The sequence below is a fragment of the Symphalangus syndactylus genome, chromosome 21 (assembly GCF_028878055.3).
Source record: "Symphalangus syndactylus isolate Jambi chromosome 21, NHGRI_mSymSyn1-v2.1_pri, whole genome shotgun sequence".
Lineage (NCBI taxonomy): Eukaryota > Metazoa > Chordata > Mammalia > Primates > Hylobatidae > Symphalangus > Symphalangus syndactylus.
Genome location: NC_072443.2, coordinates 74,442,695 through 74,465,505, shown reverse-complemented (window position 1 = coordinate 74,465,505; position 22,811 = coordinate 74,442,695). Strand labels below are relative to the sequence as shown.

Sequence of the window (22,811 nt, the reverse complement as noted above, 5' to 3'; positions counted from 1 at the left end):
GCAATTCTCCTGCCTCAGCCTCCCGAGTAGCTGGGATTACAGGCACGCACCACCACACCTGGCTAATTTTTGTATTTTTAGTAGAGACCGGGTTTCACCATGTTGGCCAAGATGGTCTCGATCTCCTAACCTCATGATCCACCTGCCTTGCCCTCCCAAACTGATGGGATTACAGGCGTGAGCCACAGTGCCTGGCCATTGAACAGCATTTTCTTTTTCTTCTTCTTTTTTTTTTCTTGAGACAGAGTCTCGCTCTGTCTCCTAGGCTGGAGTACAGTGGCCCGATCTCGGCTCACTACAACCTCTGCCTCCCGGGTTCAAGTGATTCTCGTGCCTCAGCCTCCTGAGTAGCTGGGACTACAGGTGTCCGCCACCTCACCTGGCTAATTTTTGTATTTTTAGTAGAGACGGGGTTTCACCATATTGGCCAGGCTGGTCTCGAACTCCTGAACTTGTGATCCACCCGCCTCGGCCTCCGAAAGTGCTGGGATTACAGGCATGAGCCACCGCACCCTGCCTGAACAGCATTTTCAAAAGTGTGTTTGGCAGTCCATTATTAAGTATTGCTTTAAAAAAGAATTGCACATACAGATAAGTTTGGAAAACATTAGGTTAAACCAAATCAAATAGGTTAATTTATTGCAGGACTTCTTGAAGCCTTTATTATTTGTTTTTCTTTTTAGAGGCAGGTCTCACTCTGTCACCCAGGTGGGAGTGCAGTGGCATGATGATGGCTCACTGCAGCCTCAAATTCCTGGGCTCAGGTGATCCTCCCACCTCTGCCTCCTGAGCAGCTAGGACTACAGGCACACACTACCTTACTCGGCTATTTTTAAAATTTTTTGTAGACACAGCATCTTGCTATGTTGCCCATGCTGATCTTGAACTCCTGCCCTCAAGTGATCCTCTTACCAGGCCTCCCCAAGTGGTGCAATTACAGGCGTGAGTCGCCCCATTGGCCCCAAATTGCTTTTTTTTTTTTTTTTTTTTTTGGAGACAGGATCTTGCCCTGCCGCCCAGGCAGGAGTGCAGCAGCGCAATCTCGGCTCACTGCAACCTCCACCTCCTGGGTTCAAGCGATCCTCCCACCTCAGCCTCTGAGGTAGCTGGGACTACAGGCATGCACCACTGCACTTGGCTAATTTTTTTTTATTTTTTGTAGAGATGGGGTTTCACCATGTTGTCCAGGCTGGTCTGGAACTCCTGGGCTCAAGTGATCTGTGTGTCTCAGCCTCCCAAAGTGCTGGGATTAGAAGCATAAGCCACCATGCCCTGCTCCAAATTGCTTTTTATACTACTTTAGGAAACAGCAATAAGTAACATCAAGGAATTTCAGGCATGCTCAGTCTCTCCAAGGTCCCTGACATCTTTTAGAAATATTATGTCTTACAAAGTATCATCAGACACATTACCTTTAAATTAAACACAACACATACTGTCACATAAAGGAAAGGGTAATAAATAAACAAATAAACACATACAAATGAAAAAATCCTTAAGACTTAGGACTTTTAGGCCACAGGAAGGTATATTTGCTAAGTATTTTACTGATAATGCAGCACTCGTCAGAGACCCTGACACTTAATAGGAATGCAATGATGTTTTAATTGAATGAATGAAGACAGACAAATATGGTTTCTGGGGCCAGACTACATAGATCTGATCACTCCAGTGCTAATAAACTACTCAAGCTTGGCCAAATTGTTTAACCTGTTTATGCCTCCAGTTCCTTATTTGTTGAAGTAGTAATAAATAACTGTATCAGTTGTTGTGAGTGTTAAATGAGCTAATACACACAAAAAAATCAGTGCTTTCTATCTGGTGAGTTGTTTATTGCTTCTTTTAGAGACAGGGTCTTGCTCTGTTGTCCAGGCTGGGATGCAGTGGCATGATCATGGCTTACTATAACCTCAAACTCCTGTGCTCAAGTGATCTTCTTGCCCCAGCCTCCTGAGTAGCTAGAACTATAGGCACATGCCAGCATGCCTAGCTAAGGGTGAGCTCTTAAGAGTTGAGTTGTTGGCCGGGCGCGGTGGCTCACGCTTGTAATCCCAGCACTTTGGGAGGCCGAGGCGGGCGGATCACGAGGTCAGGAGATCGAGACCACGGTGAAATCCCGTCTCTACTAAAAATACAAAAAATTAGCCAGGCGTGGTGGCGGGCGCCTGTAGTCCCAGCTACTCGGAGAGGCTGAGGCAGGAGAATGGCGTGAACCCGGGAGGCGGAGCTTGCAGTGAGCCGAGATCGCGCCACTGCACTCCAGCCTGGGCGACAGAGCGACACTCCATCTCAAAAAAAAAAAAAAAAAAAAAAAAAAAAGAGTTGAGTTGCTATCCTCCTCCTCCTCATCCTCCTCCTCCTCCCCCTCCCCCTCCCCCCCTCCTCCTCCTCCTTCCCACCTCTGCAGAAAAGGGAGCTGAGGCTGCGTATGGTCTCTACCACATAGCACCTCATAAGCCCTACTTGCTTTTCCACATTTTCTGTCTTTTCATTATTACCATATTTATATACACACCAAAAGAGACAAGATGGCCAATACTATTTTAATTTGCCAAGCCTGTCTTCAGATTGCTGATTTAAAAAAAGGGCTGTGGTGTTCCATGTCGGCTGATTACTAAAATCACAGATATGGTGAAGGGCACCTCCAAGAATAATAACCTGGGGCAAGCCTACAGTCCTGCTTCATGCATTTAGGCTTTTCCTAGCAGGAGCAGGTTGCCCAAGGTAGACCACAGCCATGTTGAATGCTTCCCGGGTTCCCCAGTATCACTTTCAGCATTTCCACATCACCACACCTGGCACAGGTGGTTGTTTTGTAAAGACAAGGTGTGCCCCTCTGCATTCTCACCGAGGAAGCCAAACAGGTTCAGAGGCCCTCACTTGAACAACAACCCAGACAGCAGCATGCACCCTCCTCTGAAACACTTGACCCACAGGGGCAGTTCCTACCTAGTTTTCTTATAGGTTCTCTTCCAGCATGAGTGCTAGTACACTCCTGAAATACCCCTCTAGACGTGGTGCTTTGTCCCGAGTCCAGCCCATAAAAGTCATCTGGCCCCTAAGGTACAGAAGCAACTTATTAACTACCATGGGCTAAGAGCATCAACATGTACAGCAATGTTCAGAATTAAAGGAAAGAGGGAGTTTAAACTCAGGATGTCATGGATATGCCTCCCCCATGAATAGACACGTGATGCCAGAGTCCATGACATTAACCACCACACTTGCTGCCTGTCATTGAGCATGTCCATGACATTAACCACTGCAAACTCTGCCTCCTGGGCTCAAGTGATCCTCCCACCTCAGCCTCCCAAGTAGCTGGGACCACAGGTACATGTCACCAAGCCTGGCTAATTTTTGTATTTTTTGTAGAGATGGAGTTCACTATGTTGCCCAGACTGGTTTTGAACTCCTGAGTTCAAGCAATCTGCCCACCCTGGCCTCCCAAAGTGCTGGGATTACAGGCATGAGCCACCACACCGGGCTGAAATTTTCTTCTTCTTTTTTTTTTTTTTTTTTTGAGACAGAGTTTTGCTCTTGTTGCCCAGGCTGGAGTGCGATGGCACGATCTTGGCTCACCACAACCTCTGCCTCCTGAGTTCAAGCAATTCTCCTGCCTCAGCCTCCAAAGTAGCTGGGATTACAGCCATGCGCCAGCATGCCTGGCTAATGTTTTTTCTATTTTCAGTAGAGACGGGGTTTTTCCATGTTGGTCAGGCTGGTCTCGAACTTCCAACCTTAGGCGACCCGCCCACCTCAGCCTCCCAAAAGTGCTGGGATTATAGGCGTGAGCCACCGTGCCCAGCCTGAAATTTCTTCTTCACATATAATTCTCACTCATTCTTTGATGAAGGTTGTAATTAGTGTTGACTTCAGTATTGCTAATTGTTATTCAGTAATACCTGGAAAATGAAATGATTAACTTTGTGGATGTTTAATTTCTTAGTAAATGTAGGTATTTTCATGTGTTTCCCCCTAGCCAAATTACACATTTTTGCTTCTTGCTTGACTTCTTGGGAAACAAGGGTTGATTATTCAGCAACACTCATTCATTTGTTGAGTCAACAACAATTCACTGAATGCCCAATGTGTGCCACATTTCATATATAAAATTTTGCTGGCCGGGCACGGTGGCTCATGCCTGTAATCCCAGCACTTTGGGAGGCTGGGGCGGGTGGATCACGAGGTCAGGAGTTCGAGACCAGCCTGACCAACATGGTGAAACCCCGTCTCCACTAAAAATACAAAAATTAGCTGGGTGTGGTGATGCGTGCGTGTTAATCCCAGCTACTCAGGAGGCTAAGGCAGGAGAATCGCTTGAACCCAGAAGGCAGAGGTTGCAGTGAGCAGAGATCACACTACTACACTCCAGCCTGGGCGACAGAGTGAGACTCTGTCTCAAAAAAAAAAAAAAAAAAAAAATTTTTTTTTGCTTAGAGTATTTTTCACAAAATTGAAAAATCTTTATTCCTTTTTCAGACCATCGTGGATACCCAAACTCAGAAACCAGGCACAATTATTTCTTTCAACACATTGAAGTGTCACCAATGGCTTATCCTCTATGCAGCATGGGCAATTATATTTACAAAACCCACTGAGAGCCACCCAGTTTTTCAAATGACATACTCTTCAGGGTGAATTTTATAAATCCGTATTTATGCAGCTGTGCAGAGCTTCAGCAACTGTATCAGATCTTATCACAAGTCATATTTCTTACTAAACAAGTATGTAAGAAGACATTGTGGTTTTATCAGTGTTTGCAAATAAGAGCTCTCTTTTCTTGCCTGTGTATTTCTGTTCTCAGTGGAAGGAAGGAAGTAGCTGTAGGGGGAAGCTGTCTGGCAGAGAAGAAATGTGTGTAGGGTGTGATCAGAGGTGTTAAACATCTCACTTGTGAGAAGAATACCCTCTGTGCAGTGTGGCGGGGGGGCCGTTCACTTTCAGATCTAGCTGTGAGTCCTGAGTTAACAGCAGCTACCAACCATCAGTGACTCACTTTTGCCAATCAATAAATCCACCTACCAGTGTTCTACAGCTGAAACTATGTTCTCATAAAACTTATTTGCCTCTGTGGCCATGGTTCAGCTGATACTCCTTATGTGGAATGTTCTCGAATAATCATACATCTTAAGAAATTACTTGAAAGCTGCTTTATCCAAACAGTTACCTGATCCTGGAACATCTCTAGGAATTTGTTACCAGCCATCTGCATTATATATACATATTTGGAGACGGAGTCTCGTTCTGTTGCCAGGTTGGAGTGCAGTAGTGCAATCTTGGCTCACTGCAACCTCTGCGTCCCAGGTTCAGGCGATTCTCCTGCCTCAGCCTCCCGAGTAGGTGGGATTACAGGTGCCCATCGCCACACCCAGCTAATTGTTGTATTTTTTGTAGAAACAGGGTTTCACTATGTTGGCAAGCTGGTCACGAACTCCTGACCTCAAGTGACCCACCCACCTTGGCCTCCCAAAGTGTTGGGATTACAGGTGTGAGCTACCACACCCAGCCATCTGCATAATAATTAGATAGAAAATATCCAACTCTAAATTCCTACAAATAAAATTTTAAAAATTATCTCAATAACAGTCATAGTGCCTTACAATATTATGTTCTGTAAAAGTTTTAAATTATTTGACAAGTCATGAAACACTCCCATTTAGAAAGGAGCTCCCAGGCCAGGCACGGTGACTCGCACCTGTAATCCCAGCAATTTGGGAGGCCGAGGTCGGTGAATCACTTGAGGTCAGGAGTTTGAGAACAGTCTGGCCAACACGGTGAAACCCCATCTCTACTAAAAATACAAAACATTAGCTGGGCGTGGTGGCAGGCGCCTGTAGTCTCAGCTACTCGGGAGGCTGAGGCAGGAGAATCGCTTGAGCCCAGGAGGCAGAGGTTGCAGTGAGCTGAGATCGCACCATTGCACTCCAGCGTGGGCAACAAGAGTGAAACTCCATCTCAAAAGAAAACACACACACAAAATAAAAAAAAAACAAAAAACAAACAACAACAACAACAAAGACAGAAAGGCGTTCCCAGCAACTGACATTCATAAAATGCAGTAGCATTTAAAGGAATTCTGCTTTTCCTTGCTTTCTCAAGACAAACAGAATTTAGCATACGGAGGTACAAGAGAAAGGTCATGAGTTGAAAATCTGCATTCTAACCACCTTTGCATTAGCAACAGAGAAAACACTTGATCAATGCCAAGTAGGCAGTGAAAAATATTACAAGGAGCGATTGTATTTCTCCACACAGGAGAGGATAGCCAACTGTGGTTTATGAAATGTGTTCCTGACTCAGTAAACACTGTGTGTGAAAAGCTGTGTTTGTTATACAGGTGTCTACTCATCAGTCAACCCTTAGAGTTCTTAGGAAAACCTGGGTCTCAGAAAAGAGGGCTGTAGTAAAGCCTTTGATGCTGGGAACATTTTACCGTCCCCATAGACTCAGCCAAAACCTCTGCTTTGAATATTTACACTTCCAGCCAAGATGGAGTAATAGGGACTGAATTTATCCTCTTAACTGAAAACAAAAAACAAACAAAACAAAAAACAGACAAAATATATAAAACAACAGTTTTCATAACGCTGAATATCCAGCAACAAAGACAGTGAACGTTGAACGAGGCGAGCCCTATGACTGTCCCCACTACTGTCAAGAGAGGGCTCCAGGCTGTGGAGGGAGAAACACAATGGAACACACTGAACTCCCCGAGCTAAGGAGATGCAGCAACTCCTTAGTCCAGGAGATCAAAATGAATAGAATTTGCAGAACAGTCTGCCAGAGAAAAGAGAGCTGTGAAGAGAGAGAACCCTGAAAATCCATAGAGGGTCTCCTTTGAGGATTCAGTAGAGCACTGATCATTCCATGTATGAAAAGAAACTACCCAAAGTTGGAGACCATCTGAAAGGATAAGAGGGAAGAGTGCCTCATCCTTACACAGGGCTGGAGGTGGTGCCTATTCCCACCAGCCAGACTAACAAACTCATAATTCATGGGGCATTGAATAGAGTACTCAGGAAGATCAGTATGCAGAATAATTAGCTATAGAATGTGCACTGCTCTGGGCTAGACTAATAAATCATAAAAGCAAGACCTGAAAAAAACCAAACCATATTCAAGCAACTAAACTGCATCCCAAAACCAAACATCAAGAATATTTATAGGAATACAAAAAATATGTAGCATTCAAAAAGATACAATTAAGAATGCCTAGCATCCAATCAAATATTGCCAGGCATGCACATAGGCAGAAAAACATGACCCATAACAAAGACAAAAATCAATCAAAAATACCCAGAACCGACACAGACATTAGGATAAACAGACAAAGGCATTAAAACAATTATTATAACTATATTTAATATGCTTAAAAAGTTAAATAGTCACATGCAAGATGTAAAAAGTATCCAAATCAAACCTCTAAAGATAGGAACTCTAAGGCCGAGCGCAGTGGCTCACGCCTGTAAATCCCAGCACTTTGGAAGGCTGAGGTGGGAGGATCACCTGAGGTCAGGAGGTTGAGACCAGCCTGGCCAACATGGTGAAATCCCATCTGTACTAAAAATACAAAAAATTAGCCAGGTGTGGTGGCACATGCCTGTAATCCCAGCTACTTGGGAGTCTGAGGCAGGAGAATTGCTTCAATCCAGGAGGATTGTGGTGAGCCAAGATTGTGCCACTGCACTCCAGCCTGGGCAACAAGAGTGAGACTCTGTCCCAAAACATAAAACAAAACAGAAAAACAAAAACAAAAACTCTAATATACAAAATGGGATTAATGGCAGATTAGATTGCAAAAAACAGATGAAACTGAAGACAAAGCAAGAGAAACTATACAAGATATCATATTCCCCCAAATCCCCACAAATGCAAAGCATTACCATGTGACAAGTTCAAGTGGCCTAGTATATGTGTAATCGGGCTTTGCAAATGAGGCATACATGAGGCCAAAAAGAAACAAAAAAAACAACTAAAGAAATAATGGCTAAAATGTCTCCAAATTTGATGACAACTATAAACCAAGATGCTCAATAAATGCCAATGACACACACACATACACAAACACATGAAGAAAGCTATACCAAAGCACCTCATAATAAAATTCCTCAAAGCAGGCCAGGCACAGTGGCTCACGCCTATAATCCCAGCACTTTGGGAGGCTCGAGTCAGGTGGATCACCTGAAGTCAGGAGTTTGAGACCAGCCTGGCCAATGTGGTGAAACCCCATCTCTAAAAAAATAACAAAAATCAGCCGGGTGTGGTGGTGCACACCTATAGTCCCAGCTACTTGGGAGGCTGAGGCAGGCGAATCGCTTGAACCTGGGAGGCCGAAGTTGCGGTGATCTGAGATGGCGCTACTGCACTTCAGCCTGGGTGACAAAGTGAGACTCCATCTCAAAAAAGAAAAAAAAATTGCTCATAGCAGAAAAAAGAAAAAAGAGAAAAATTTAAAAGCAGCTAAAGATACTCCATACAGAAACAAAGATAAAGATGACAGCAGACTTCTCATCAGAAACAATGGAAGCAAGAAGATAGTGAATCAATATTTCTGAAGTACGGAAAGAGAAAAACTGCCAACACAGACTCCTACATCATGTGAAATATCTTCCAAAACCAAAGGCAAATAAAGATGTCTTCAGGTACAAGCTGAAGGAATTCACCACCAGTACGCCCACACTATAAGAAATGCTAAAGGAAGTCCTCCAGGCAGAAAGAATCATAACAGACAGAAATATTAACCTACACAAGTGAATGAAGAGCAACAGAAATGCTAACTCCATGGGTAAATATGTAAGACTTTTGGTACTGTTTAAATCTCTTTAAAGTTAATTGAATATTTACACAAAAATAATAATGTCATGTGTATCTGTAACTTATCTAAAAGTAAATTGTGTGACATCAATCAAATAAAGGCTCAGACAAAAAAAATGGAAGTAAACTATTGTAAGATTCTTATACTACATGTGAAGTGGTATAATATCATCTTGAAGGTAGACTTGATAAGTTAAAAATGTATACTGTAAACCCTAAAGTAACCATGGAAACAACAAAGAGTTATAGCTAATAATCCAACAAGAGAGGTAAAATGAACACATAACATGCTCAATAAACCTAAAAGGAGGCCTGGAAACAGGCATGCAGTCTGGATAGGGAATTCTGAGATCCCAAGCATTGAGATCATAAAGTACAAGGGAGGAGCCAGGCTCCACTGGGCATCTCTTGGCCCACGGCTTCCCTTCCCTTCCTCAGGAAAGTTGCTTGAGAAGGCCACAGTGAAGGCTTTTAAAGCTATGCTAGTCTGCAAAGAGAAAAGACAAAAAACTTAGAGTGTTTAAAAACTTTTTTTGTTCTTGTTTTTGTCTTTCAGACAGAGTCTAACTCTGTCGCCCAGGCTGGAGTACAGTGGCACAATCTAGGCTCACTGCAACCTCTGCCTCCAGGGTTCAAGTGATTCTCCTGCCTCAGCCTCCCAAGTAGCTGGGATTACAGGCACACACCACCACGCCTAGCTAATTTTTGTATTTTTAGTAGAGATGGGGTTTCACTGTGCTGGCCAGGCTGGTCTCGAACTACTGACCTCGTGATCCACCTGTCTTGGCCTCCAAAAGTGCTAGGATTACAAGCGTGAGCCGCTGTGCCTGGCCGTAAAAACTTTTATAGCAACATCCCAGTGTGGGATTATTTTTCTAGCAATGCATGTTTATTGAATTTTATAAAAGTGATCTGTCCTTGATGCATTAGATAAAAATAAAAAACAATAAAAGAAAAACCCTGTCCCTTACCACAGATAACTGAGATACTGCTTGAAAACATGTGGCTGTGAGCAGCCATCCTTCCCTAGATTTAAGGTGGCACGTGTGTGCAGGAATCAGAAGGCAGAAATTGAACTGAAATAATAAGGCTGGTTTTGAATTAATTTAAGTGTAGGGCAGACCTTATTTAAAAAGATTTCTGGCCTAGACGTTTCGATTATAATCTGATTGATCCATCTTTCTGTCTTTCTGGGTCACTCTGCGTCGATTATTTGCTGCATTTAAAGTAGTGGTGATTGTGCATATGCAGGATTCCCGTGCAGATGGTTGTCTTTCCTACTCAGAATTTGAGAAAAGATAGCATTTGTGTATGTGTGTAGTTGCAGGGTAGGACATATTCATGGAAAAGACTGTGGCCTTTTTTTTTTTCTTAGTTTGAATCCAAGAAGAGAGGCAAAACCATTTCTTCCTGTCATCCCAGTCGCTCTGGAGGCATCCAGTGAACACGACAAACGGGGCACCTACCTTGTGCACACAGGCCTTTGCATTCAGGAAAAACAGCTCCACGGTGGTTTTATCCTTTAAAAACGATATGCTCTCAATGTAAAACCTGAAAAACAGCAGAGGAGTTTGTTCCTTCAGATTTATTTTCATGTCTCAGCATTCCTCATTCAGTGTTCCCCAAAAGCAGGGCAAGAAGTTTGAGAAACCTGAGGAAGGTTGTGCTTTCTTTTCCTTTTTAAAACAAATGTGCACCACACATGCGTACATGATGGATGGACGTGTCTGTATACCTAAAATCTCTTTCACGATGTTTTTGTGTCTTGGAAGGCGAGTTAAAGAGAAACCCCAAATGGTATCCAACCAAAAACAAACAAAAACAAAGGTTTATCTGTGCTGCTTATTCTTTGAAACATGTTCTGGGAGTTCATAATACCTCAGAGAGCTTCAAAACAAAGAGCAGGTGAACTCGGAGTTGAAAGCTGAAGTCGGCTGAGCAAGCACTACCTAACCGAACCCCAAAGCCTGCTTGAGGCTTGGGGGTTTTTAGACGGAGGGACCTGAGGGCCCCACGCCTACCTGACCCCCATTCACTGGGTGAGTTTCCATCACACTTTTCAATCACTCCTTTCTTCCTTCCCATCCTTCCAGGCCCTGGGTTTTCCTTTGGCTCAAAGCCAGGCTCTCAGCAGCCATCAATCTTGGTCTCTTCTCATGCAAATCAGGGTATTCTGGGCCTCACTGGCCCACTCCCTTTCTAGGATTTTGCTTGCTCGATCTGTGAAACCACAGGCTGCAGGCAGGCCCCCCTCTCTCGGGAGCGCTCTGACAGCTCCCGGGTGGGGAGGGGAGGAGGCTGAGTCTTTAACAACTCTTGTTTTCATAATCCTGCACTGATGAGGCCGGCTTGCAAAGCCTGGCACTCTGTGGTGGGCGAGTGGGCAAGCTAGGGCCCCGAAGTTTTCCTCAAGTTCTGGAGCATTGCTTGATTAATAATCAGGAAGAGCCATCAAGCCTCAAGACAGCTTACTGCTTTGAGTCCGAAAGGGAATTTACTCTCAGATCAGTGAGAGTGAAGGTAAAGCAGGGCTAGGAAGTGGCCAGGTGAACCTGTCCTTAGCTCTGCGGAATCCTGAGGCCTTGAGCCTTTGCTTCTCTTTTTCTCCCTTTCCACAGTGATGATACCTTTGATAAATAAATGCAGCTGAAAGGGCTGTGAAAGATTTTATCACTGAGATGGTAAAATCATTCAAAACATTCCACCCTTTAATGTTGAGTCATCAACGGAAGTTCCAGAAAGAGAATGAATCCTTTATATTTTTACTTACAAGCTTTTATCTCACTTATAAGTGAGGTTAATGAAGATGGAGGAGTGTCAGATTTATGAGAAGAGAAAGTTAAGTACAAAGGCGGTGAAGGAAATGAGGAGTTGGGGGAAAAACAGATTTTGGAATCCAAAGGATCAAGATGTAGTATTTCATGTCCACCATTTATTAGCGGTATGGCCTTGGGCAAATTATTTAGTTTCTTTGTGTCTTTTCTAAATTGGGTGTCGTGACTGTACTTACCTCTCAGGAAAGAACAGAATTTTATCTGAGGAATTCAAGTTCTTTCAATTTATCAGGTCTAGAGAGGCATTAAAATAGACAGCAATCAAGTCCTGCTTCCCTCCTTGAGCTATGTATTTTTCTCCAGAAACTGCTTGCTATTGCCAAAACTAACTGCACTGGACACATTAGTGTCCACTGCCCCGGACACTATAACCCACATCCTGTAGCTCAAAAATGGATAGCCAGGCCAGACGCAGTGGCTCACGCCTGTAATCCCAGCACTTTGGGAGGCCGAGGCGGGCAGATCACTTGAGGTCACGAGTTCCAGACCAGCCTGGCCACCATGGTGAAACTGTCTCTACTAAACATACAAAAATTAGCTGGGCGTGGTGGCAGGCGGGCACCTGTAATCTCAGCTACTCCGGAGGCTGAGGGAGGAGAATCACTTGAGCCCAGAAGGCGGAGGCTGCAGTGAGCCAAGATTACGCCACTGCAACTCCAGCCTGGGCAACAGAGGGAGACTCTGTCTCAAAAATAACAAAACAAAACAAACAAACCCCAAAAATGTATAGCCAATCACTGATCAATGTTATTTCTGTAATCCAGGGAGAATTAATCCCTGACGAACAACTTTTGTAACTGTCCCCTTTCTTGATTTGTCCTTTTTTTCTTTAAACACTTGGATCTCTCCTTACCTCTCCAGAGCACTTCCTAAGGCAACTTGGAAGTGTGTCCTAGGCTGCAGTCCTCAACCTTGTCCCAAATAAGCTTTTTATATTAATTTTGTCTCAGCTTTTCCTTTTGGGTAGACAGTATTCTCCTCTCCCATCAGTCTAGTATCTTCTACCCTGAGCCCTGCTGCGTGGACTAGGCGAATCACCTGACTCAAAGGCAGCCAAGATGTCAGGCGGTGAGGTGGCCTGGAAAGGAGCAAGTGCCACTCAACAGATGCTTTTTATATTGCACGATGAATGAGCCAAGCCAATTGCACATGGTCTCTTAGAGACTTGAGAGGCGGGTGAGAAGGGATTCAGTGGAGGCAGAGAAAGGCACTAAGCAGAAATCATGAGGCAGCAGAAGCCATGAAGTAGAGAGGGACAAGAGTCCACAGCAGGAATTGATGGACTGAAGCAAGGTACCCAAGTCACTTGTGATGGCAGACACCAAAGTGAGGCAGACACCAAAGTGAGGCAGACCAGAGGTTGGGTGCTGCTACAGGGCTGAGATGACCCATGTTACACAAGTTTCTGTGCACCTCCAAGAACCCTCCAGTTCAGCTACTTGCTGGTGGCTGCTTCCTGCTTTCTTGGCTTTCCCATGCATTTGTATCCCTATCAATGACGATAATATGAGCAGGCTTCCAGTGGGCAGCCTAATCAAGGGCAGCAGCAGGATCCCAGCTAACGTTTTCCCTGAGCTCTTACTAAGGGGCCTGCAATGTGCTAAGTGCTTCCTGATTGTTCTCTCATTTAATTATCACAACCGCCTTGGGGAGGGACCTATCATGACCCCGATTTCACAGAGGCAGACTCTGAGTTTTAGAGATCTGCCCACCTGGTGGGGCTAGGTCTTGGTCTGGGACAATTACTTGGTTTTTTTTTTTTTTTTTTTTTTTTTTTTTTTTTTCTTGAGAGGGAGTCTTGCTCTTTCGCCCAGGCTGGGCCTCTCTCCTGCCACTCTCCTGCCTCAGCCTCTCCGAGTAGCTGGGACTACAGGCGCCCGCCACCACGCCCGGCTAATTTTTTGTATTTTTTAGTAGAGACGGGGTTTCACCGTGGTCTCGATCTCCTGACCTTGTGATCCGCCTGCCTCGGCCTCCCAAAGTGCTGGGATTACAAGCGTGAGCCACCGCGCCCGGCCGTCAATGACTTTGACTCTGTGGACAGTGCTCTTAACCAACATCTCCTCCTGGGCTGCCACTCCCAGTTCACTCAACCAGCACTCAGCAGGAAGCTGAACCCTTAGCAATTGTGGGCATCTCAACCATGTAAACAATAGGCAGAAAAATAAGACAAGTGTGACGTTTTCACCAAAATGTTAACATACATAGAAGTATGTGTGTTCTCTATTGCTTCAATAAGCAAACCATGGCAAAAGACTTCAGTTGAAGGATTTTGATTAACCTATAAAACATCTTTTTAAAAGTTAGAGTAGTCTCAGAAGGGGAAGCCCTTTCCAGAGGAAGAGATCTCCCTGCCCTAAAAAAATCCTAGGTCAGATTAGTAGAACTCAACATCTGCCTTCTACTTGAAATTTCTAAGATTATTTTTTTCCTTCACTTTTAATTACTTCGATAGACATCTCTAACAGGGACTGTATTAAAAACACGGGGTCAGTGAATTTTCACACTAACAAAGCTCATAAGAATGTCTTAATATTATTTAAAATTTAGTCTTCACTTGAATTTTCCCATTGTCCCCAAAACTTATAAAAAAAGAGTTCTGTGATGGTGACATTTAATAAGTAAAGCTGCACTGGCCTATGGCAACAGTCACATATGCAAAAGTCGTAAGGATCACTGGCTGGATATAAATGAGTGATGCTGACCAGATGGGTAAGACCTGCTTGGGGGACACCGGGACACATTTTTTCTGCTCTACTAAAACTCCTTCATCACGGTGTGGGTAGGTGACCCAAGCTAGGCCAGTCAGCTTCTCACCCTGGAGAATAAACATGATTAGAATGACCTAAAGATCAAAGATGGTTGGAGCCTATTTATTCTGCTAACAGCACTCTGATGAAATTATCCCTTGGTTTCTGCTCCCTAGATCCCTGCAGAAGCCCTCATCCCTGTGTTTTCTGAGTCTTTGTCAATTCAGTTTTCCTTCCATTTTGTTTGTTAGCCACAAGTAATTCTGTTGCTGGCAACTAAAGAACCCAAGTTAATAGAGGGCTTCTTCTGTGCTAGGGATAATACAAAGTGCTCTACAGGAATCCTTTTTTTTTTTTTTTTGTCCATCTTTGGTACCACCAGATGCAGTAGGCAACAAATTATGAGCCCATTTTACAGATGAGAAAGCTTAGATACAGAGATGTCAAGTCTTCTTCTTTAGGCCATACAGCCAGCAAGTAGTGGAGCCGTGACTCAAACTGAGGGCTGTTAGACTTCTAAGTTCATATTCCAAGCCAATATGATACAATGCTTTCCTACAATAACAATCAAAATGAAATATAACATGTAAAGAATGCTGTGGGGGCCCACCAGCCTGATGCAATTAACTCAGCTTATGAATTAAGGGGAGAATGCTGCCAAACTGAAATCCATAGGACTACGCACCACAGGAGAGGGGACAGTTGAGCTGAGTCTTAAAGAATGCATGAGTTCACCAGGTAACAAAGATAGGAAGGGCACTCCAGGCGGAGAGCATATTAGCCAAACTAATCCTCTTGCTAGTCTTCGAGCACGGAAGAAACCACATACAGGTGGCTGGGTAGCTTGGCGCCAAATCAATTTGTAGCGCATCCAACTGTGAACAGATACCTTTGTACTAGAAACTGGGTTCACCTTGTTTTTGGAGCCCAGGCCCCTGACTACATCCTAGTCCCAGTAAACAGGTCCCTATCTTATTTCCCACTACTTTCTGGCGACCAGCCCTGGTGCCTCCTGCCTAGGCATCGGATTACCAGCTTTCTGAATCCACGATTCCATCTCTCCCTCAAGGGGGCCATTGTAATGACTTCATATTTATGGAGTGTATGAAAAGTACATATGGCCTTTGGGGAAAATGGCTCTTCAGGCACACCTATCAACACATACCATGAACTGAAAACAAAATCTAGGGCTTCTTAATGACATGAAATGTACTATCCCAGATTCATAAAGACCTTTCCTTTCAGCCTTTTTTTTTTTTTTTTTTGCAAAAGGATACTATTTCCTTTTTGCATGCTTACTGTGAGCGATTTCACTAAGGTTTTGTTAAGTCGAAGCCCATGGTTAATTTTTCAGCTTCAGAAAGAACCCAGGCTTTTTGAATAGGCACACATTTTGGAGACAAACCTCAGCTTCACAAGTGTAATTTCTTGAGAAGAGAATTTGGTCAGGAAGGTTTTGTCACTGCTATTTGGGCTCCGCCCATTAGCATTTTTTTTCCTTTCTTGGTTGGCTTAACCACTCATTAGTGATGACAGATCATTACACCACAGTGACATGACAAAGACGGCTGGAAGGGACACAGCCCTGCCAGCCAGATGGCAACACATGGATGTCAAAGAGCACAACACCCAGTTGTTTGGAAGTGGCTGTCCTTTGAAGAGTCGCTTAAATTTACGTGGCCAGTATTGTCATCTTGTGGTATTTATTTCTAGTGGTCACAAGTCAACACTAGGGAGCGGGAGAGACATTAGTTTGAATCCTAGCTCCAGTGCTGATCAGTCTTGAGGTCTTGGGGTAGCTGCTCTGCTCTCAGTGCCTCTTACCTCTCTTGCCCCACACACTGGAGAAATGAGAGAGTTTGAAATGTGCTTAACATAGCAGGTGGCATGTAGTTTAGCAGCCAGTGAGTGGCGGTGATTATTAGAATATTATTATCTCTCTACCGATGTGACTGTAATAAAAGGCATTGACTTAGTTGGGAACGTCTTTAAAACTTTAACTGTAACAACCAGAATAAAAATTCCAAGTATCTGGCCAGGCGCGGCTCATGCCAGTAATCCCAACATTTTGGGAGGCCAAGGCAGGCAGATCACTTGAGGCCAGGAGTTCGAGACCAGCCTGGCCACCATGGTGAAAACTCATTTCGACTAAAAATAGAAAAATTAGCTGGGTTTGGTGGCATATGCCTTTAGTCCTAGCTACTCAGGAGGCTGAGGCAGGAGAGTCGCTTGAACCTGGGAGAAGGAGGTTGCAGTGAGTTGAGATCCTGCCACCGTACTCTAGCCTGGGTGACAGAACAAGATTCTGTCTCAAAAAAAAAAAAAAAAAAAAAACCCAAGTATCTTTCCTAAGTTCTTTCTCTCAAAGAAATAAATGCTACAAAAATGTCTGTTTTAACACAAAATGAGAAAATAGTGTGAAACCAATGCTCTTCTAACCAGTTTCGACTTTTCTTCCTCAACTGAGCATGGTTTCTTTGTTTCCCAGGGCCTTTGCGAGGTCCCAGTGGTATCTTCAAAGAAGGTGAATTGGGCAAGAACTGCTCAATTATTTTGCATTCTGAACAATGCTGAGTTTGTGACTGGCGTCCAGCGAGGGCTAAATCAAAACACCTCATTCTGGGTTTCATTTAGTCATCATGAGTAATTTCAGGCATTTAACTGCAGCCACATGCCTAGGTAGATTACTATCAGCGCCTCATCCACATTCTGAGCAGGGAGATCTCTGCTTATTGCTTGTAATGACCCTGCAAGGTAGTCATATCTCACTTTATAATGCTGAAGGCTGAAGTGTAATTTAAGTGTATTTCACTTTCTCCAAACACATCACTTTCTGCAAGCTATTATGCAGTGCTTTTGGGAGTCCAATATGTTCCCTTTCATCTGTGGGAGGGGAACAGTCTTGGAGAATTCCCAGGGGAAGCACTGTTTGCTTCTACAATGTGCTTCTCTGCCAGGAATGCTCTTCCTCATTTCTGATTTCCAGACATGGCTAGAACCAGAGAGGGCCTCCTGGGAAGCCTGTAGGAACCTGCCCTCTTGCTCCTTTCCCACAACATGACTCTTTCTGAGTTATCTAGAAGAGCTGGAGGCCCAAAAGAGTCAGGGCCTTGCTGTGACCTGCCAGGAAGGGGAGAGAGTTTTCTCCCCTAGGCAACCTGAAGTGTCAGGGGCATGTGAATTCCAAGTGCTTGCCTCTCCTCTGCTTTAAAACAGCCTGCTCTAGTCCTCCACAGGGAATCAGGGACAGATGCTTTGAGAGGGAGTGGGGAGGGGAGGCAGGGGAGAAAAGTGGGGAGGTAACATCTGCGCACAGTGAATAATGAAAATAAATGATAAGATCTTTCACCCAGTGCAAAGGGGAATGGGTCAGACCCAAGCCAGACAATCCCAAATCTTTCATATTCAAAGGCTGTGACAGAAACATGATAGAATGTTTCGCCCACTGAACATGTGGTTGAGGCAGCCTGTTATTTAGAACATAAAAATAGTTAACATTTGTAGAGGGTCTACATTACCTGTTACCACTTGTAATCCTCCAACAACCCCCAAAGTAGGTGGGTGCTACCACCAGCTTCATTTTATAGGTGATGAAACAGGCCCAAAAGGGTGCCAGAAGCTACACAGTGAGTAAGTGGAAGAGCTGGAATATGAACCTAAGAATGATGCTAAAGCTCTGTTCTCAATGTTTGGGTGGGGGTGTTTACCAATGCTGAAGACATTATTTGACTGTCAGCACTTGGGGAGTGTTATTCTTTATTTTGAGACAGGGTCTCGCTCTGCTGCCTGGGCTAGAGTGCAGTGGCCTGATCACCGCTCACTGCAGCCTCAACTTCCTGGGCTCAAGCCATCCTCCTGCCTCAGCCTCCTGAGTAGCTGTGACTGCAGGCACGCACTACCATGCGAGGCTAATTTTTGTATTTTTTGTAGAGACAGAGTTTCGCCATGTTGCCCAGGCTGGACTTGAACTGGACTCAAGTGCTCCACCTGCCTTGGCCTCCCCAAGTGCTGGGATTACAGGTGTGAGCCACAGTGCCCGGCCTGGGAGCATTATTGACGTCAGTAAGTGGAGACCAGGGATGCTGCTAAAGATCCTACAGCACGGCTTAGCTCCCTACTACAAAGAATGGCCTGGTCCTCAGTGTCAATAGTGCTGCTACAGTGAAACCCTGCACTGAAAACCGAGCTTCTAATTTCTGTGCTCTACAGCTTCTTTCACCCTTCACAACATGGTTTCTTTCTTTCTTTCTTTTTTTCTTTTGGAGACAGGGTCTTGCTCTGTTGCCCAGGCTGGAGTGCAATGGCATGATCTTGGCTCACTACAACCTCTGCGTCCCAGATTCAAGTGATTCTCCTGCCTCAGCCTCCTGTGTAGCTGGGACTACAGGTGTGCACCACCACGCCTGGCTAATTTTTGTATTTTTAGTAGAGACGGGGTTTTGTCATGTTGGCCAGGCTGTTCTCGAACTCCTGACCTCGTGATCCACCCACCTCAGCCTCCCAAAGTGCTGGGATTGCAAGCATGAGTCATTGTGCCCGGCCCCACAATACGATTTCTTTACTTTTGATGTTGCCTCTTCATTGTCCTGAGACACACACAGACAGACAGACAGACACACACATCCTTTAAGTATTCATGGCCCATCTGTTTCTTAAAACTGTGGAAACACAGGCACACCCACCAAAAGATAGGACTGAAAGGTTTGCGAGGGGAGTGAGCAGATTTCTAAAAATAATTTCTGATACTTGCCCAGGGAATACACCGAGAAATAGAATCCTGTAAGAAACTGGAATCATGATCGAGCATGTGCTTCTGAGGATTCTGTGTCTCTCTTGAACTCTTGTGTGAATTAGGATGTTGGATCCTCAAAGATGAAGGTCATTAACTGCCTGCCTGGAAGTTCAGAATAGGCCGGGCCAGTTAGGGGTCATGGGTGACACTGAGGCAACTGGCCTTTGTAGTTCCCATGGTCTGGGGTATTGTGCATTCAGATGGGAGTGTGACAGATGGGCAAAGACCTCTGGCTAACTTGCACACCTCCCTCAAGTAGCCTCGGCTCAGCCTAAGTAGGAGGAATCAGTTGTTTCTCAGGGCCTTTAAATCACATTCCTCCATGAAAAGATGAACTTTCCAGTCCTCTCGTTATTATAAATCACCTATTGTCTGATGGCTTTAAACAAATGCATGGTTATCTGGTCACAAACATTGTATCCTTTCTTCCTCTTATCACTTTTCACAATTGCATTTAAAAAATTTGCTCAAGTAATATGTTCATTGTAGGAAAAAATACAGATGACCAAAAAAGAAGAAAATAAAAATCATCCCTACAATCCTTCTACCTAGAGATTAACTATTGTTAACATTTTAAACTTAGTTTCTGTCTATACAGATGTTTTATAAAGTATTCTACAAAGAGTGTTATCATATTGCATGGACTTTTTGTGGTCTACTTCTTTCACCCAGAATATATTGGGAGCATGTTTCTATATCAATAAGTCTCCCCCTTTACTACAGTCTGTCTTTATGTGTCACGTGTATTTGGCTCTCTTTAAAAAAATTCTGGTGGAATGATGAGGACTCATGGGTTGTAGTCATGACGCTTCCTTGAATTAAACTCTTTCTAAAGATCTAATGTTCCAAAGACCACGCCAGGAGCGACGAGAAGGCAGTCAGCAGTCTTGAATTCAAGGGCTCCATGTTTGCAGCAATTTTCACCCAGAGGTAGCAGTCTGCCTCGGGTTTCCTGTTACAGTGGGAAAGTGAGTTCTTCTCAGCCCTGCGTGTGGCAGACAATGCTTTAGGGTACCATTGAGTGAACACATGCAGTCCTAGGACCCAGCAAAAGTCACTTGGAAAGAGGAGGAGGAAAAGAAGGGAGAAGAAGAGGGAAGACCAAATGAAATGAAAAACAACAACAACAAAAATAATAAAGGGGATGAAAGATGCCAAGATTCTGGCTTTGACTGGAACAGGGTGGTACCGGCCTGAGCCACCTCAGGTTGCCCTCCTCTGAGGGAATATGAGCATTTCCAGTGGGGTCACGCCAAGGCCCTGCACTCCTATTTAAATGCTTGCTTGCTCCTCACCGTCAAGCCTTTCAAATGTTCACATCTGGGCTGCATTACCAAGAGGCTCATATGTTTGTGGAATATAATTTATGGCAGCCAGATAACAACCCCCAACCTGGGGAAGTCCCCCAGAAACCTCGGGGAGTTTGGACTCCCATGGAAATAGAGAACTGGTTAAATAAATTATGGTACCTAAATAAATTATGGTGCGTCTATACATACAGAGGTCACACACATATTTAGCACACCTCTTTGAGATTTTATAACTGGAAAAAAGAAGACAAAGGTTTAATCTTGAAGTCATAAAGGGAACACTATGTGCCTTTGCTTTAAATATTTTCTTTTCTCTGTGCAGAAGCAGCATATGTTTCTGAGCTCCTCCCTCTATCCTGGGGGATATAAACCAGATATTTATTAACGCTTCAAATCTGTAGGACCTCAGGGTTTAGCTCAGGAATAAATGAGACAATACTTTTCAAATAGCCTAGGGCCTGCTGCAGAGTTTATGCTACGTTTCAGTAGAGAGAAAACTTCTTGAGAGCAAGATCTCATGGAATTTTTCTTTTTCATAAATGCTACAATAAATAAAATATTTTCTTACATTTACATAATGTTTTGCAAAATCATTTTGTATCCCCTGCTCTCTCCTCAATTCTCATAACCAACTTGCACCATCTCCAGTGAATGTGTAGTGAGTGAGACTCAGTCTGGTCCACCCCACTCATCTCTGGCCTGGACCATTGCAACAGCTTACTAACTGGTCTTGCTGTGCCCTCCTGCCCCATTCCGGTCTGTCCTCAACCCAGCAGCCAGAGTGAGTCTGTTTAAAATGGAAATTGGTTATGCTCTCAAGCTCAAAACCTGCAGGCCCCAATGCTCTACAGGCCAACCCCATGCCAACTCCTACTCACCTCCCTTTTATAGGTTCTCTCCAGATACATGACTTCCTTCCAGGGGCTGGTACACACCAGGCATGCTCTTGCCAACCTGTCTGTGCACCTGCTGTTCCCCTGGCCTGGAAGAAACTTCCCCAGAAATGGGCCTGTGTCCTGGGTCCTTGTCTCATCTCCTGTATGCCTTTGCTCAATGCCACCTTCTTTGAGAGGCCTTCCCTGACCACTGTATTTAGAATGACAACCCCGGCTTTGCTAATATTCCCTTTTCCTCCTCCCTAATGGAGTTTTCTCCATAACCCCTCATATAAGATACCTTGCAGGGGTTTACTTTACTTAGTGGCAGTCTCTTTCCATTAGGCTGTGTGCTTTATGGCTGCAGGATTTTGTCATTTTCTTCTACGACTGCTATATTCCCAGCACCTAGCACAGGGCCAGACACACAGCAGGAAATCAGCAACTATTTATCAGATGAATGGACAAACTGTTATTATATAATGAACGCATTTGTTTATGTGTATGCTCACTATGATGGTAGAGATTTTTGCCTTCTTCACTATCGGGTCCTCAGACCTAGAATGGGGCAGGGCACAACACAGCAAAACTCCAAAACATAATGAATGAAGTAAGGAAGAAATATTTCTTCACAGCTTGCTGTAGCTCCTTCCAGGAATTTTCTCAGTATTTATAGATCTATATAGGTTTATAAAACATACCAACTTCAAAAAATCTCAATGTGATCACTTGGAACTTTCCATGGCATAGATAGTAATCTCTGTTACAGAAGGACACTCATTCCCTATCTTTTTCAGATATAATGTATCTTATCTCCTAAGATGCATGAGCGATGAGATACATGACAACATCACTGATAACAGTGACTTATTAAAGTAATGATTTATAAGAGGAGGGGTGGAGAGAGGGCTCGACAATGCACCCCTCCCTCCATGGCACTATATCAGAATCTGGGCCAGGAATGTGGAGTTGGAGGGGAGTAACTGTGTATAGTTTGAAAAAATTCCCAAGATGATTCAGATATGCCCTGCCTCTCCTTCTGGAGAAGCTCTGAATTACAAGGTACTTTTTCATCTAATCTCCTTTGTTGAAGTGATTCATTGTTTACTATAAAAGTGCCACCATAACCTACTGAACCTATCTTCGTTGTTGGTATTAGGACATTTCTAATTGTTTGCATTGAAAATAACAGCGGTACACATGCTTTAATGTGCTATCACTGAAGTGAATTCTTTTTCATTGTGCATTAACTATGTGGTGACCACACACCTTGGTGTCCATGAATGAGGGGCTTCTGTGCTCCATGTTCCAGTGCATGCAGCAGTACTGTGCTGACGCAAGAGGTGAGGACCCCAATCTCAAAAGAGGTCCCCTGCACTTCCAGAGGATCCTAAAATGAGCGAACATCAAGACAGAACCAAATGCTATATTTGGCT

The 22,811-nt window shown here is 44.1% G+C and overlaps 1 protein-coding gene across 2 annotated transcripts in view; it reads right to left on the bottom strand.

Annotated features, from left to right (window-relative positions):
- FRMD4B (FERM domain containing 4B) overlaps nt 1-22,811 on the bottom strand; it is a 379,712-nt gene that overhangs the window by 109,966 nt on the left and 246,935 nt on the right. For both annotated transcript variants that reach the window (XM_055259748.2, XM_055259747.2), the window contains one exon: nt 10,281-10,365. In XM_055259748.2, the coding sequence (XP_055115723.2) occupies nt 10,281-10,365 (85 nt within the window). The remainder of the gene's footprint in view (nt 1-10,280; nt 10,366-22,811) is intronic.